General features: G+C 40.8%; 1 protein-coding gene across 7 annotated transcripts in view; it reads left to right on the forward strand.

The window, feature by feature from the left end:
* Nucleotides 1–14,222: 14,222 nt before the first annotated feature.
* Nucleotides 14,223–17,173, forward strand: part of Plcl2 (phospholipase C like 2) — a 195,545-nt gene continuing 192,594 nt past the window's right edge. For 2 of the 7 annotated variants that reach the window (XR_010050065.1, XM_063256988.1), the window contains exon 1: nucleotides 14,223–14,680. Coding sequence is in view for 5 of the 7 variants with exons in the window: in XM_063256988.1 (XP_063113058.1) it covers nucleotides 14,351–14,680 (330 nt within the window). In the remaining 2 variants the exon portion in view is untranslated. The remainder of the gene's footprint in view (nucleotides 14,681–17,173) is intronic. The other 5 variants (XM_063256989.1, XR_010050064.1, XM_063256983.1 and 2 more) reach the window with 5 other exon arrangements.

A 17,173-nucleotide genomic window follows, 5' to 3' on the forward strand; every position in this document is an offset into this window, starting at 1 on the left:
TAAATTACCTATATGGCTCATGTTATATTTCTTTTGGACAGTACTAATCTAATTCCCTTTATTTTTTCCTAAATGTTTTATTCAACTAATTATTTTTCCTAATTGTTTGTGCCTAATTCCTGTGTTTTTGACAGTTAATAATATAAAATATACTGGAAATATTGCATGAATATAATTATGTGTCTAAGTAAAATTGATTTCTTAAAAATTCAAATGATATGTGTAATCCATATATAAATTTCTATTTATTATGTTATGGGAACTTTATTTAATAATATGTTGCATATTTTTATTAATTTAAAAATATTGTCATTGTACTTTTAGGCTTTCTAGATGCCTGATTTCTGCTTTATTTATTATATAGTCCTTTGTTTTTCCAACTAGGTTTTACAGTTTTAAAAAAATGTTCTGAGTCATTAATGTTTTCTTCTCGTTTTAATAGGGACTCTATTTTTCAATGTTATGTCATCTGTATAAAGCATTGTCATTGAATTTTGCAACTCTTAAATCCTCTGATCTTTTCTAAACTCAATGGCTTATTTTATTTTTCATATCTGGATATAGCCACCTTAATTTTCTAAGAAACAGCATTTTAAATTTCCTTCTGCTTTGTGTTTCATCCCTCTTCCTTCTAGAACACATTGTGCTAGAATTTATATGTGGCTTTTACTGTTAAGTACCTGTGCTTATTTTGTGTATTGCTTTAATTAATTCTATTACATGGTTTTTAGAAAATATATTAACCTTGTATTCCTTGAATAAATCCTGCTTCTTCCATGCTGGACAATCTTTTACTCTATTGTGTTTTGCTTGCTAAAATTTTCTAATGTCTTTGGGTCTAAGTACGATTGCCTAGCCATGACAAGTCTGAGGGCTCAGCAAATTGACTTTGGAAATGAAGTTCCTGTAGGAAACACATCATACTTAAAATAAATTTTGGGAGCAATTTAAGTAGTACAAGGAGCCATTTATTTTTTTCAAGCTTAGATAAATCTCCAGTTAATGCCATAGGGTCATAATGCTTAATCTTTCTGTTTATATGTCAGGCATTAATAATATTTTTGAGTATATATTTTTACTACATATTTGTGGGAAATTAGCTAAACACAAATATTAAATAAGTTAGCCACACCCTTACAGCTAAGAACAATGCTCTTTACACAACAAAAATCTATGGTATTTTTGTCTTTCCCAGATTACATTAATTTGTAATTTCTCTTTTTCAGTTAGTCAATAATTTACCCATTTGGTCAAAAAGAAAACTACTGTTACGTTGTTTTATTTTAATACTTGTTTTATTTTCCTACTTTAATTTAGCTTATTACTTCCATTTTAGGGATTTTTAGGTACAAAATTCATTTCTATTTCTATTTTCATTTTCATATATATATATATATATATATATATATTTACAATACATAGATTGCTGCCAGAATCTTATGCAATTTAAAATTTTGTTACTATAGTTTTTCTCTATGTAAATTAGGATGTAATTTTTAATTTATTTGTGTCTGTAAAGTTCTATTTTCATTACTTAGTTATACTTGTTATGTTGTGGTGTGAGAATTTATTTTCATAGATTTCATGACACAGCTTCTTGCAGTAACTCAAGTGCATTTTTTGCTGCAATATATGATTAACTGTACAATTAAAATGAATCTTTATAATTCCTTACCCAATGATTCCATACTTTTCATATATCTATGTTTATGCTCATGCCTTATATTTTTGAGCTGTACAATTTCCATCTTGGTTGTCTAAACACTCTGCCATATATCTTTAGAGCTGAGCTCTAGAATTATACTTTTGTTTTTATGAGAGTCTTTCTGTATTAGGTCAGCTCCTCCTGTTTGTGCCTTGATGGAGGACAGGTTTCAAGAATGTGATGACCATTGCAGTCGCACAGGCTTCTGCTCTCAGAACTTGGTTTAGTGCCCTGCTGTTGCTGTCCTAAAATTCTTAATAGTTTCTGAACAAGGAGCCCCACTTTTCCATTTTGTAAAGAACCCTTACCAATTAGATAGCTGGCCTTGCTTATTTTTTACATTCTGTGGAGGTTTTGATGAACTCAATTTTTTTTTAAACCACGACTGATTGGAGATGATATGTTGAAATTTTTAGATAAATTATTCCACCATCTGAATGAGATTCTCTTCCAGCCAGGAAGTTTCATGAAAGTCTTCTGGTCAGCTTGTCCTTCTTTTCCCTCCAGGATGGGATCACTGTAAAAACTCTTTCGTGTGTCTCCTTCACTTAATGTCAAATGTTCTTCTATAAATTCTAGAGGAGCTTAAAGCCAGGTGTTCAATGGATGGGACTCAGCTCAGTCCTCACCAGGGCTTTTGTCTGGAGCAGCAGCAGGAGCAAAAGTAAGGTCTACTTGTAGTGTCCCTTTGTCCCCTCCCTTAGCCACACCTCTTACGATCCTGGGATACAAGACTCAATCTTTTTAGAGGAGTGAAGAAGGTAGTAAACATCAGTGCATACTGGGGAACAGAGCTGCCACAGGCCGGGCGGGGCTAAAACACACAGGAACATCTTTGACAGCTTGACTGTGAGACTGGTTTGTCTCTCACTTGTGGTTTCACGTTGGGTAAGTCACTTCACCTTTCTGAGCCTTCATAGTGCTCCCATTTGTAAAATGGAGAAAATAGCAGTGGTAATGTATGAGAGTTTCTGTGAGGGCCAAGGGAAGTGGGGTACAAGAAGCCTTGAAAATAGAACCTAATGCACAATAAGTGCTCACCAGTTTTCCTCGGAGCCGCATGACTAATGCACACAGTGGACCAAGATAGTGGTGTTGTTTGAACATTCTGAGATACTGTCTGTATGAGATCTTGGGAAAGGAGAGAGTAGAGCTTGGCCTGGGGAGGGTGATTTCTAAGCCTTCGGTACCTCTGCAAAGAATGGCTAACCAGGTGACTGACCTGGGTCTCGATCTGTCGGAAACAAGAGCAATACAGGTTTCCCCATACCTAGCCATTCTCTTAGTCTATACTTTTGAGGAGGGCACCCCTGTCACCTCAATGTATATTGCAGTAATTTGGTTAATGGACTTTGGAGCTGCACTAAGTCCTTGATGTGCCATACAATTTTTGGTTGTGCCTTAGTGTCTGACCTGCAAAATGAGAATAAATGTGTGCTAACTTCCCCTCCTCCTGCTCTTACCATCTTTCTCTTTTACTGACTGAGGAAGGGTATTGGTTCACGAGATGAATATGTTTTGTTATCTGCCTATGGACTCTAATTCTGTGGTGGTCCAGTTGACCCTTCTTTTTTAGTACAGCTAGTGCTGTACTAAACATTCTGTAGTCAGAATCTTTTTTTTTTTTCTTTTTGAGACAGAGTTTTCCTATGTAATTCAAGCTAGCCTTGGACTCACTATGAGCCCAAGCTGGCCTTGAACTTGCAGTATTCTTTCTGCCTTAGGATACTGAGTACTGGAGTTACAGGTATACACCACCATGCCTAACTTGGAGGCAGAATCTTGATGATTAAATCCATAAACCCCGGATCTCAAAGATCCTCCCCAGAGATCTGTGTGCCCTATTTTGAAGGGTCTGTGTTCAGACCTTGGCAGAGAAATGAGCCACTCTCAGATACTCTGCTTAGCCCACGATGCCTGTATATCTCATACTGAGGCCTGGAGTTATATGGACTTGCCATGGAAAATGAACTAGAAAGTACTTATTAGTTTTCCCCCAGTGTCTTATTTGAAATACCAGAAGCAAGCAAGTCATTTGAACTAGTCACAAAGGAAAGCTCTAATTCTGCTCATGCTTTCTTTCATTTTGGTACTTGGGAACAATCCTCTTTGCAATTTATAAGCTACATTACTTGCTCACCTTTCTGGTTTTATGAATGGATTTCCCCCGTCTTTGGTTGCTGAGATAGCCCCTTTTTTCAGTGAAATCCCAGTTTACATGCTGTGCTCTCAATGCTTCGTGTTTTCTTTCTTCAGAATTATCACCTTATATTTAGAAAAACTAACAAGTTTTTATAACATGTTGTGCGTTGATGGATGAGTGGGTGTACAATTTCCAAGTCAGTATAATATGGAGAGATGGGTTGCTAATAGCTCTGCAAAAGGGATGTATATTCCAACAAATATCCAGATTTTATGATTCAACTGACATTTTATTATATTCAGTGTGGAAATAAGGGAGAGAATGGCTGGGACTGGAATTTGAGTCCATGGAAATATTTATCACAGAATATTTATTGCATTTTAAACTCACTTATTTTAAGGGAATCAGTGAGAAAGGGGGTATATTAATGTATAGATGAGATTAGGCTTCCTATATGTGTCAGAGATGTCTTGTGGATTATGGGGGAAATTATTTACGTATTGTTACCTTTGAAATCAGTATTCATACTATTCTTTAAGTCTTGCAGGTGTTGCTGTCCTACCTACCCTGGAAGCCAGATAGGAAGGCCTGTCACCTTTTTTATCTTTGTGTGACCATGGAGGAAAATGAAGTCCTCAAAGCTTAAAGGATTTGTTTTACATCAAGAGGTGACCAAACACCAAGGATTCTGGTTCACACTCTGAGCCAGAATATCTCAGATCTGGGGGCTGAGTCACACTGCCCAAATTAGACAGGAGGTTCAACTTCCCCTTCAAGTAAAAGTGGGAACAGTAGACGCTTGGGCTGAAATATTTACACAGTACCGCAGAGAAAAGGGCTTATAAAAGATCTGCGAATTAAACTGAGTGATTAAAAGGAAAAGAGAGACATAGCAGAAATGTTTGGACCATTTTTATGACTGAAATGTCAGTGCAGATTAATAAGGTCTTTGTAGAAAGACAAATGGATAAAAGAACATAAAGATGGTTCAGTTTACGAAGTGCAATAAAGCTGAGCTGGACACTGGAGAATACGGTGGTAAAACAAATCAACACAAACAAAAGCCAAAACTTTATTTTGTGTACAACATGAAATTAAAACCCCAAGGTACCCATTTCCAGAACTGAAGATTGAGAGTAATTTAAAATTACACCATGTACTGGAATCATATTAACATTGTACTCTACTGGACGCTTTAATTACCTCTGTTACAAACAGCAAGTACACAGCATCAAAGAAGTTACCATGTTAGGGAAAAAAAAGGCCATTTTAAATTTACCAAATGAAGTCTCCTTTCAGAGGAGGGAATGTCCCGGGATAGCTGAGTCAGTGATAAAGAGAAAAAGGCAATGTTTAAAAGGTAGGGGAAAATGGACCAGTGAAATATTTGAATCAAACTATAGAAATATATGATGATAAAGAGATTCAATTATGGGACAGACAATGATAGGCAACTGATCATTCAGGTGAGAAATATATGTGTTTGGAAGAGGATTTAAGCATTTCACTGAATCACAACAAATTATAATTTCACTAAAATAGAGACAAGGAAGTACTGAAAACAAAACAAAACAAAATTTAAAAAGTTGAACACCAGGAATGAGCAGGTCAAAGGGAATCATTTATTATGACCTTTTACCTTCAAGACTGCTCAGAACATCCTGGTAGATAATTGCCTACTCTATTCTGCATGTTCTTATGAGAAGGAAATTCCAAGGCCCGGTTTTAATGCATCCCAGTGCCTGATGACAGAACAAGGGAGATTTCTTTTCTGTGTAGCCTAAAATTCCTGTGGCCAAGGCTTTTCTATTTTTTGTTCTTGTGCTTGTCTGGATCATGCTCAAGATCTTCAATTTACATGTCACATGATTTTAAAATATCATTTGAGGTTTCTTCCACATTTGTATTTTAGCAAATGTTTAACAGTACAAGAAACATTTGCAGGAGAACTGGTGACCGGAAAGGAACTTGGACATGTCTTCTTAGCTTGTGCTGTCCGCTCTCCCCAGAATGACCTTCTGATCTCCATGTAGCAAGCCAGCCCCATCATTTCCTCCAAGGTGTAGATTCACTCCAGTCTTACTGCCTTTCCGAATCTCTTTTTGGTGTTTCTCTGTCTTTAGGCAGACACTGAATTAGATGATAAAAACCACACTGGTGGCTTTCAATCTGTCCTTATTTGGCCTAACTTCCTATCCTCCAGACTCCAGTCCTCACAAATATCACAGGGGTGGGAAGGCAGTGTATTAAGCCTTCTCTGTCACCTTCTGAGTAACAAGATTAACCTGCCTTTTCTCTTTTGTGTGGGTTCCATATGTTTCTGCCAAAAAAGGACAAAGTGACATTTGGCTAATTTTTGCTAATGTGCCTAAGTGGGAATGTCTAGGGAAGCTTCCCTTTGCCAGGTAATTTGTACATATTAACAGCAGCCTTTTGGAGATTTTGTCCTCTCTTGTGTTGTGTATTGTTAATGGTAGGAATTTGTTATTAATTAAGAAAGGAGCTGGGCGGCTTGCCAGGCTGAAGAGGTGATACTTTTGGTCTGGTAGGGTTTTGCTACATCCTACCTCTCAGAGCTAGATCATAATTTTTACCTACCCATGACAAGCCAAAGAATGCTCCCTTAATTTAAAAAACTGGAACTATAATGCATACACAATGGAAAATAAACTTTTTTATCCTAAACTCCCAGTCCATATCAGGTAGTAAGGAAAAATAGGAACAAATATAAATTAAGTCATATATAGCATACCCAAGCAAAGAAAATTTATGACATAGTAAAAGGGTTTTTAACTGTAAGGAAAAAAGATAGATTTTAAAATAATTTTATTAAATAATATCTACAAATTTATTGAGGATCTATGATATGTTGAGTCCTGAGCTATTACAGAAAGGTTAAAGATGAATCCTAGATAGTGTCAACATCTGACTAACTCACTTGGTATGGAGAAAAGACTTCAAAATGTACCCTATTGAACTTCAATGCATTGGGGCAAAAGATTTATAAATAAATGATTGCAATGTATTTTGAGGACCATTATAGAGGTAGATACTAAGTGTTTTAAGAGCCCAGAGGAGTAATTAATTATGTTTTTTGGCATTAAGAACATATTATGAAAGAAGGAAACATTTGTGCTTTCTTGAAGGATGCCTCTTAGTCTTTCTAATGCAGGGAGGAAAAAGGAATCTACGAACATCATAAGCAGAAGAGGCAAAAGTGCATGGCCTTTCAGGGATGCAGGCCACGTGACCAGCATTTAGGAAACATCCAGCAAAAAGGTGACGCTAGAGAGGCAGCTGAGGGTTAGGCTGCAATGGGCATTTATGTCTCCTAAAGATAATGATGTTTGTCAAAAAGTGAAATGGTGTGAGATTTAAAGGTTGATCAGTGACCCCCTCAGGACAATTGTGATGGTAGTCTGAGGAACAGATTGAAGCTGAGAGGAACCCAGGCAGGCAGGGATAGGAGGCAACTACAGAAGTCCAAGCGAAATGAGCTAGGACAGTAAATAAGCTATTTTGGTGACAGTGGGTTTGAAACACGTTTCTAGGTTGATTTACAATGCCTGAGTAATTACTGGAATAAGGAAGACTTGATTGAGGCTGATGCTGAGCACCTTAGTAAAGGTTACCATGTGGGTAAAGTGCTACTAAAAGAAATACTGAATATTGGGAAACAGATGCATGGAATTTGTGATCAGTGAATTAAAGTCAAGGCAAACTGAATTTGAAATTCTTGTGGTACAGTCGGTCCAAGAATCTCAGCATGGGAACAGAGAGTTTCACCAGTGGAAGGAGAGTCAGCAGTATCATATGTTCCACTAAGGTCAAGAAAGATAAAAACTAAAAACTAGCCAGAGTGCATTAATTAGGATGTCAACCAGGATCTTTGGGAGAAAGACAGTTTTAGTAGAAGCCAGTAAACATAGACTGTTAAAAGAAAGAGAATCAGAATTGGAAGATAAATTTTTTTTAAGACAGAAAAGTTTGGTGAGATGGTAAGAAGAGCAAGCAGGTGTAATTTAAAAAGATGGTTGAGGGATGTCAGGAACATATTTGTGTGTGGAAGGAAAGTAGCTAGTGGGGGAGAGAAATGGACCACATGGTATGACAAAGCAAGGCAGAGGAGATGAAAAAATGTCCCAGTTCTGCAGCATCTACAAAAACAAGAGTTGTTCCCTGTGGGAGAACCACCCTACCTCTTCAGATTAGCGAGTTAGGACATACTGGCTATGGGGGTGGTGGAAGAGTACTCTTAGACCACCTTTTTATCTGTGATGGTGTGCTGGAGGTAGCTTAATGCCTAAATCCCCTCCATCCCTGCTTTATGAAAAGACTGAGGGAATTATAACACAGAGTAATTTTAAGATGGGTGTGCAAGGTTCTTATCTTTATAGGCCTAGCCTCATAGTGTTTCTGATGAGGGCAGCATAGAACCCAGAACCTTGTACATGCTATGTAGGTGCCAACCACTTAGCTGCTCCCACAGCCTCTTTTGAAGCACCTGTTCTCCATGCCTTGATACACTAGACCCAAGATGGTCTAAGGCTGCCCTTTAAACTTCTAATTCCTTTCTGTTTTTGAGTGGCTGATATTGGGACCAGTCACTCATTCAGGGAAGATTATACTTTGCCTTCTACCCATAAGAAGGCAAAAAATAAAACAAAACAAAAACCAACTCTTGGGTCTCCGAAGATCAATCATGTTAGAATAGAAGAGACCAGTGATATATACTACAGCATACACCGAGTGTTTCTGATTTGAGGTTAGCCATAGACAGCAGAGGTGGTGAGTGAGATATGGATCAGCCAAATAGAGGAAGAATTAAAGAGGTTTATTTTGGACAGCTTATTTTCTGTAGAGTAGAACCCTAAGATTGAGGCTGGGGATTTAGCTCAGTGGCATAAGTGCCTGCCTTGGAAGCATGTGATCATGAGTTTGAGCCTCATAAAAAACAAAAAAAAAAAAACCCTAGGCTTGAGAGCTGGTGGATCATTGGATGAATAATAGTTTGGAGAAGATTAATGCCATTTAGCAACAGATAAAATATTGTATAAGAACACCAAAGATCCCCTGAAGACAGAAATTATATACAGAACCTGTAATACAACTTAGCTATATGATTTTTTTCTAGCAGAGTGGTAGCCTAGGGTCCTATGTAGGGAAAGCCAGGGTTGGATACATGCAGTCCTAGATTGGAAAGGTGAATACCAAGCAACAAGGATGAGAATGGTTTAGATGCTGGTTGCAATGTGTTTTAAAGTCTTGGTTAAGGGGCTCAGGCTAGTTGGGGGAAAAATGCATAGGCAGGCTGATGGACTGAAAGAGTGGGATGGGGCTCAGGAAGCACAGATTGGACTAAGACTGGAAGGCAAGTTTCAGGGAAGAAAATTTCTAGAACTGATGAAATATTAGTTTTTTAGAGAGCGGGTCTATGAGTTTTAGATTTAGAGATGAAATAGTTCTAGGGTTGGATTGTGGTATCGTAGATAAAAGGAAGTAGGTTTGAACAATACTTTATATACTGGGATATGTGAAATGATATGGTTATCAGATACTTGATTTCTAAAACTCATAAAAATAAGGCTGTAAAAGTAGTGTGTTCCTGTAATCCCAGCATTTAGGAGGCTGAGGTAGGAGGACTGTTGTGAGTATGAAGCCATTCTGAGCTATATAGTGAGTTTAAGGCAGCCTAAAGTACATGGCAAGACCCTGTCTTGAAGTAAAAACAAAACAAAAACCAATAACCTCATAAAAATAAATCTGTCCTTTAAAATGGATTGACAAGATCCAAAGAAAGGCAGAATTTAGAAGCAGTTTGCTAATCTTTGCTTAACATGTAGTTTGCAGGAAGAATAGGCCTTTCTGAAAACTTTATGAAGAATAATACCTGATCTTCTCATCTTGTGGCTTTCTATGAATATAATGAACTAATAAAATAGCAAGTTTTATACTCTAGGCTTCTTGTTTTTCTGGGAAAATAAAATGACCCAGGCAGCACTGGGCTAGTGGTCCTTGTTGGAAGCAGCAAGATGCCTCATCAGTTTATTCAGTCCCCTACCACATTGCTTCCCTACACAGCTGAATGTCAGCTGTCAAGTTCACACATTTTTCTTAGAGTTAAGAGGAACATGAAGTGTTTCTTTAACAAATATTATTAAAATTAGAAAACCAAAGATGAATCAGAAATTATATTCCTCTGTATCTGATGTACAGAGCATATCACTGTTAGAAAATAACACCTTTAAATTTTAATGTTATTTTGAAACAAATTGCTTTAGCTTCTTATCACCTACCTGGACCCCAAGTGCATTTGAGTTTGTAATGACCAAGGCTTCCTGTCAATATAATAATGCTATAAATATACACAAATCCATGAGAGAGACTTCACAAAAGCAGTGTGATAAATAAGTTATTTTTAGAACAAATCTTATTAGTCTACCACATTACTACTTTTGCTGATTGAATAATGTTATTGGACCCCTAATAATTAATAGATTTCCTCAAAGTGCTAATTCAATATTTACTGAGAAAATTTAATGAATTGATGAAGTGGTTCCTCACTAAGCTGGAACACACTGATGTAATTCTCTGAGCGCCTCACTTCTTGGCAGCCATATACACTTGTGGAAGATGGATCCAAGAAAATCGGTGAAGGATCTTTAGTGCCAAAGGAGATTCAGAGTATGGAAAAGAAAGTTTTTGGCAAATCTAGGTTGCCGTATTAGTACCCAGAAAGAAAGATGATCACTTCTTCTTAAGGACCATTATAAAAATAAACAATCTAATCTGTAGGAACATAGTAAATTAAAATTGACATCATGTATTGACACAGGGCCACTACATTTATATAAAATCTGCTATTTCCTTAAGTCATCTTGACCTAAATTGTTATAGTCAGCTCTCACATTAAGCACATGGAGAGCAGTCAAATACGAAGTCTCAGAGATTGAACTGTCTCTTTAGGGAAATACAGGAAATAAGATGAGATTGAGGCTTGGGAAATGAAAATTGTCATACTACATGAGGGAAAAAATAATCTGAAGGCCAAGCTCCCAGTGGTTCAAAAAATTTGGAAAGCTGTACTAGTAGAGAGTGTTTGTGAAGTAGAAAATAGATATGAATTCATAACCTACAAGGGTATAAATGACGGCAAGAATTCAGTAAACTGTGTCAGTGTTATTTTGGAAGGCTGAAAGGTTAATATGGAACAGAGAGCCCGAATAACAAAGTTCTAGGCATCAAATTAATGATGCAAACAAATGGAAGACTGGTTTAGGGTGGCAACAATGATGAAAAACAAAGATGAATTGACACATGAAGAATGACTAACAGAGATAAAGTTATATATTACTGACATGATTATAAATATATCTATCGACATGAAAAAATTACTCATAAAACCCAACAGTTAGTATACAATGGAATAAATTGGCTTAGGCTCGGTGGATTGTTCAGAGAGACATTTTATTGATGTCTTACATACCTTTTATTGCCCTGCTCTGAATATTAGTCTGAAGGAACAATTAAATGGTATTTGCTAAGGAATGACTATATTTGGCTCTTTTTCTGATTCTAACTTCTATGAATTTTACAATGCTACCAAAACACTTCGGCAAGAATTTTGGTAATTTATAATTTCTTTAATAACATTGCTCATGAAATAGGACAAATGCAAAGCTGCAGAGACACAGAAGAAGAAAAAGTTGCTTACTATGCAGTTTTTCATGAAAAAAAAAAAAAATCCAAGTTTCACTTATTAAAAAGGCTGCCGGGTGCCTTCTGCACATGTCGGAGGAACATGCTGCCTATCACCAGATCCCAGAAGTGGTAACTACCATTCTGGTGTTTGTGATAAAGAAGTACATGCAGCTATCTCACCAGTAGGCGTGTGACCAGCCGCTTGTGGGAGACAAGCACTTAGGAGGATAAAAAGGAACCTGGCACAGGCCTTGGGCTTCTGGCATCATTAGTTACAGGTCTGCCAAGATGCTTTGGGAAATGTTTTAATTTAAATGCCACATCTATTTCAACGAAATCTCCTTGGTTTGACTTGTTGCCAGTCTACAGTGAGATGGAGAGGTGTTTGCCTTGGAGGACATTGGTGAATTAGATAACAGTTAAATAAAAACCACAGTGGGTGTTTAAATCTCAATATATTCCTACTCAGCCTAGGGACCTCATGAGGAAAGTTGTAGGATCTGTCACAGCAGTTCCTTACTGACTTGATAAATGCAGAGATTAGATACTACCACAGAAAGGCAGAGATCTCATCAGATGACTTTCAAAATACTGTACCAAAATTAGAAAACTTCAAGAATAAAGGCCACAGCATGCTTGCTTTCGTTCCTCACATCACACTCAGATATTTGGATTACAAATTTGATAAAGCAAAGGAACTGGATTTGAATTATGAGAGTGTATCCAGGTCAAAGAAAATACTATTTTGAAACAAAACTAGAAAAGCAAAAAAAAGAAAGAAAAAGGATGAGACTGAACAACATATTACATACTGTAGTAAATCAACATGAAAATATTTGTTAGTGTATGCTCAGGTTGGCAAGAGATGTATAAAAGCTTGTCTGATGATTTGTAAAAACACTAATCCAGAGGATCAGAATTTAAACACCCCAAGAAAAACACAAAAGTATTTCATGTTGTTTTAGGGTAAGGACCAGTACATGCAGGTATGTAAAACCCATTTCCTTAGTGGCTTGTTGGCAGTGTGTTATGACCCAGTCCTAATGAACGCAAAGTCTTTAGTTCATCCCCTTGGGAATCTTTCTCCCTCCCTCCCGGCAAGGAGAGAACTCACAGAAAAGGAAGCACAAGGAGGGAGGAAGAGCTGGGTACAGAAGAAGGACAGGGGGCAGGCGCCCTTAGAGCCAGGACTGGAGAGCTGGGGCCCCTGGAACCAAGTTGTGGAGTTCAGGCTCTGGTTCCAGGGATGGAGGTCCAAGGAGGTGTCTTGCATAGGGGTGCAATACCATCATCCTTGATTCTTAGGCCCATCACTTTGCCAGAGACGGTATAGGAGGACCAGAGAAAGGTGAGACCAGATGTGGCACTGCAAGTAGGAGCCTGCACTGGATCTAGGATGGGGTCCGTGGGGTGCCTGACCAGCCAGCATACCTGTGGGTGAAACCAGGAAAGATACTGAAAGAGAAGCACGACAGTGAGGAATCAGCGGGAATCAGCAGGGCACGACTTGGAGGGCACAGAACAGCCTCTGGCTTTTTTACCCCTGAAAGCTCGCCAGATACACCACTTCTCACCCCCTGAGTCAATTTACTGTTCAGGAGCCCAAGGGAAGAGAACGGATTGGTTTCCGTGTGTAAAATGTGCCTGGCCCGCTGGGGAAGTCCAGAGGGAGCTTCCTGCAGGCCGGAGCGGCCTGGGTGGGAAAGGAACGAGTTCCGCGTGTAGGGCTGGGGGTAGAAGCCGGGCGCTGGGCCCTGGGACGTCCGCTCCCCTCCTCACGGCAGGCGATCGGCGCCCCTGGGTCTCTTAGCGGATAATAAGCAGCTGTGCGTGTGTATATCCCACGAGCTGCGGACGCCGAGGTTACGGTCCGCAAGGCTGTGAGGTCCCTGAGGCCAGATGACCTGGCCGCAGCCTCTACCGCCGCGACGCCGGCGACTTCGAGCGCGAGCCGAGCAGCTCGCGGTGGGTCCGGGGGCGGCCGAGAAGGGTCCCGGCGGCCTGTAGGGGGCAGAGCCAGGCTGCAGCGGAGACAGCCGCTGGAGGGGTGGTGGTGGGCCTGGGTTGCCCCCGCCTGCAGCCACTCCCGGGTCCCGCGGCCACTGTCGCGGCCCGGCCGCCCATTCCCGCGGTGCGCTTCCCCCCCTGCGGGCCTCGGCGGGGCCTGAGGGAACATGACGGCCGGAGCCGGGCGCGGCGGCCGCGAGGGAGTCCGCAGCGCGCTAGCCCCAGGCGAGGCGCTTCCGCGTGGCCCGCGAGCCCTGGGGCGCCGCTCCCCTCAGCCCTGCTCCGGAGGCGGGCGCGGGTCCCCGCGCGCCCTCCCCGCGCGGCGGGTGCTCGACCCCCGGAGAGCGCCGCAGCCCGGGCCGCCGAGGTGGGCGCGCGGTGCCCAGGGTGGGCGCCCGGCCCGCGCGGTTATTTTTGGCGCCCGCAGCGGCGCGTGTACCGGGGCGTGTTTTACTTCCCCAGGTGCCGGCAGCCGGGGCTCCGCCACCGCCAAGCTGACTGTGTTCTCTCCTATCCTCCCTGCAGGGACCTTCCGATAATTCTGCCATCACGACTTCAATCGTGCGCCAGGCGAGCTCGAAACAAACATCACAGATAAATTAAAAAAAAAAAAAAAAAAAAAAAGCAAGAAAAAAAAAAAAAAAAGAAAAGCGGAAGAAGCGGCCGAGGCGGCGGCGGCGGCGGCGGCGGCGGGAGGAGGCGAGGAGGAGGGGCCGCGCGCGGCGGTCCGAGGCGGCGGCGGGGACGCGAGGACGCGAGGACGCGGCTTTGTGCAGGCGGGTCGCGGGGCGCCCATGGCGGAGTGCGGCCGGGGGGGCTCCGCCGGCGGGGCCCTGCCCACCTCCCCGAGCCCGGCCCTCGGCGCCAAGGGCGCCCTGAAAGCCGGAGCTGGGGAAGGCGGTGGCGGCGGGGGAGGTCGCCTGGTCCACGGGCGGGCGCGCTATGACAGCGGCGGGGTTTCCAACGGAGACTGCAGCCTCGGCGTGTCCGGGGACGAAGCTCCGGCCAGCCCTGCCCGGGGACCTCGCGGCGTTGCGCTCGCCCCGACCCCCAACCCGGCCGCCTGTCCCTTTCCCCGGGAGAGCAAGCCTGGCGGCCTGCCCCGCCGGAGCAGCATCATCAAGGTAGGTGGGAGAGGGGGGCTCATGGCCCACCCCCATTCTTTCCTGGGGTCTGCTTCTCTCCTGAGAAGCGGTAGTGGAAGGAAGGGACGCTATTGCTAATGGGGGTCATTGGTGCACGGTTGTTCGGAGTGGTTGAGCGGGGACTGGGTGCAGATGACATTTGGGAAGAATGGAGAGGTGAACCCGAGTGTGCAGGAGAGCTGGGCTCAGGCATTTCCAGTGCAACTTGGGGCTGTCACCTCTTCCAGGATTGGTTTGGAATTAGGGCTTGTACCTACCTGGGCAGGGCATGGTTTTCAGTGGTAACCTAGACTGGCAACCGATTTCTATTGTATTTTAAAGATAGGAATCCTGTGAAAAAGATAGGAATCCTGTTTTCTTAAAAACCCCAGGCAACTAGCTGAGATTCTTTAATAGATATCTTTCAATCTGATCTTTCTTGTTTTTGCAAATGATTGTACTTAGAGGGTACAAAATCTCCACTCAATTACAGGGAGAAATGGAGTAGGTTTCTGAACATGCAGATTTCCGCTTTCTTAGGCTCAAAAGCTCTGAGAGATTACAGTTCCGCACGATTTAATCTTTTCCTTTCTGCAGGAGGCAGGCCTCCAGATATGTGGAAGTTCTTTCGGACAGTTTGTTTGATTTTGGTATGTTTTGCATGGTGTTACTTAGCAGAAGAAAGCCAACAATTGTGTTTTGTGTTTTAAACTCAAGAAGTACCATTAAGAGTTTGTGGTGGTTTCATTCTAATCCTACAGTTAAGTCTGCAGTGTAAAAGTGTTTCTCATGACACAAAGTGGAAAAATAATACTTGATGATCTAAGAAGGGCAGCGCCTTAGGCAAGACTATCCTATTTGGCTTGTTGAGTTCAGAGCAAATTCGAAAATATGCTTTCTGAAAATCAAGGGGTTATCAGGACAGTGAGCAGCAAAGCACGATGACAGGGCTGCATCCACCCTTCCTGTGGCAGATAACCCTTGAGAGGTCAGAGCGAGCCGTAGTGAAGAGAGTTGGCACTGTTGGCATTTGAAATTAAATGGGACTGAAATCTTACCATGCTGTGAAAATGTCACGTGTATATCAACTTCTATAGTAATATAATGAAATGTACCACCTTGCTGCTCTATCTAAGAGGCAGTTGTGAAACTGAATTTCGCTTTGTCATCTGTTTGTACAGTTTAGGTCTGGGCAGGGGCACAGTGAAGGGTTTAAAGATCAAGTGTATAGCTACCAACAGTTCGCTTTTAGACTGAGGAAAATAAAGTGTCTTTTTGCTGCATGTGTAGCCTTTACTGACATATATGTCCTTTTATTTTGTAGTTAGTGTTACTGAAAGTTACTTTCAACTGTGGGAGAGAATCGTGTTGACAGAGTTAGGTGACATTTCTGGGTTTCTTTGGTCACCAAATATTTGTGGTGATTTTTCATTGGGATGTTAATGAATTCTGAGGTGAAAATTTGAGACACGTAACAACCTACCTAATTTTAACAACTCTTTCCATTGTTACAAGGGCTTTTAAGCGTTTTAAAAAAGGTTGCGTTTATTAGTGTCCATCTTTGGATTCACAATGTAGTTTAATGAATGACAGCAGCTTTTGTTTTACACTGAGAGATAAGAAAGAAGGATGATTTGTCAATATTCATGGGTGGAGTTGAGAACTTATTGGTAGATATTATTTCTTTGTTGAAGGCTGTTGAAGCACTTGGGGAAATGAATTGTTCAAAAAGCACGGGTTTTGGAAATGCTGTCGATACACTAAAATTTTAAACTTTCAGAGATTTAAAAATTTTTTCTTTATAGTAAAGGCAATTGGTTTCTTGTTTACTACTGTGCCTATCCATAAACAGTGACACAAACTTAGTAGGTATATAATATTTTATTGCATAAATGGAAAAATGATAAAGAAGCACATGTTCTCTTTAAGTTCTTTTTGAGTTTACTACTTTCATATTTATTTAGTTTTTTGTTTGTTTGGCACCTGGGATCGAACTCATGACCTAGCGCTTGCCAGACAGGTGCTTATGCCACTGAGCCAAATCCCTGGCCCCTTATTTAGTTTTTTTGTACCTCCTAAGATAAGTTGACAGACTCCCTTTCTTGCCTTTATTTTCAGCTTACATTTCTTAACCACTCTTGAAGATTATGGAAGTTGTGTTGAAATTTGATCAGGTCTGAGTTATAACAAAGAGAGGATGCTATATTTTAGGTGGTAACTACTTGGTATGTTTCTCCTTGAATTAGTGCCTTAAAAGGCAAGATTTTAGGAATTTAGCTTGATGTTTTCTAAAGACATAATATACAGCTGCAAGATAATATCTTAAAAAGAAGTCTTTTCTTTAATGTCGTTTTATAAGCAGTGAATACTGCACAGATATTTTTGTCACATGAATGGCAGAAATTATATTTCACTTTTGTTAAGAAATAACAAAAAGCTGAAGCAGAATCTCAAGTAGAAAAGCAATAACTACATCTTTCCTTGTTTTTTTTT

The sequence above is a fragment of the Cavia porcellus genome, unplaced genomic scaffold, assembly GCF_034190915.1.
Source record: "Cavia porcellus strain 051 isolate PalLab524CR breed Dunkin Hartley unplaced genomic scaffold, mCavPor4.1 scaffold_10, whole genome shotgun sequence".
NCBI classification, from domain to species: Eukaryota; Metazoa; Chordata; class Mammalia; order Rodentia; family Caviidae; genus Cavia; species Cavia porcellus.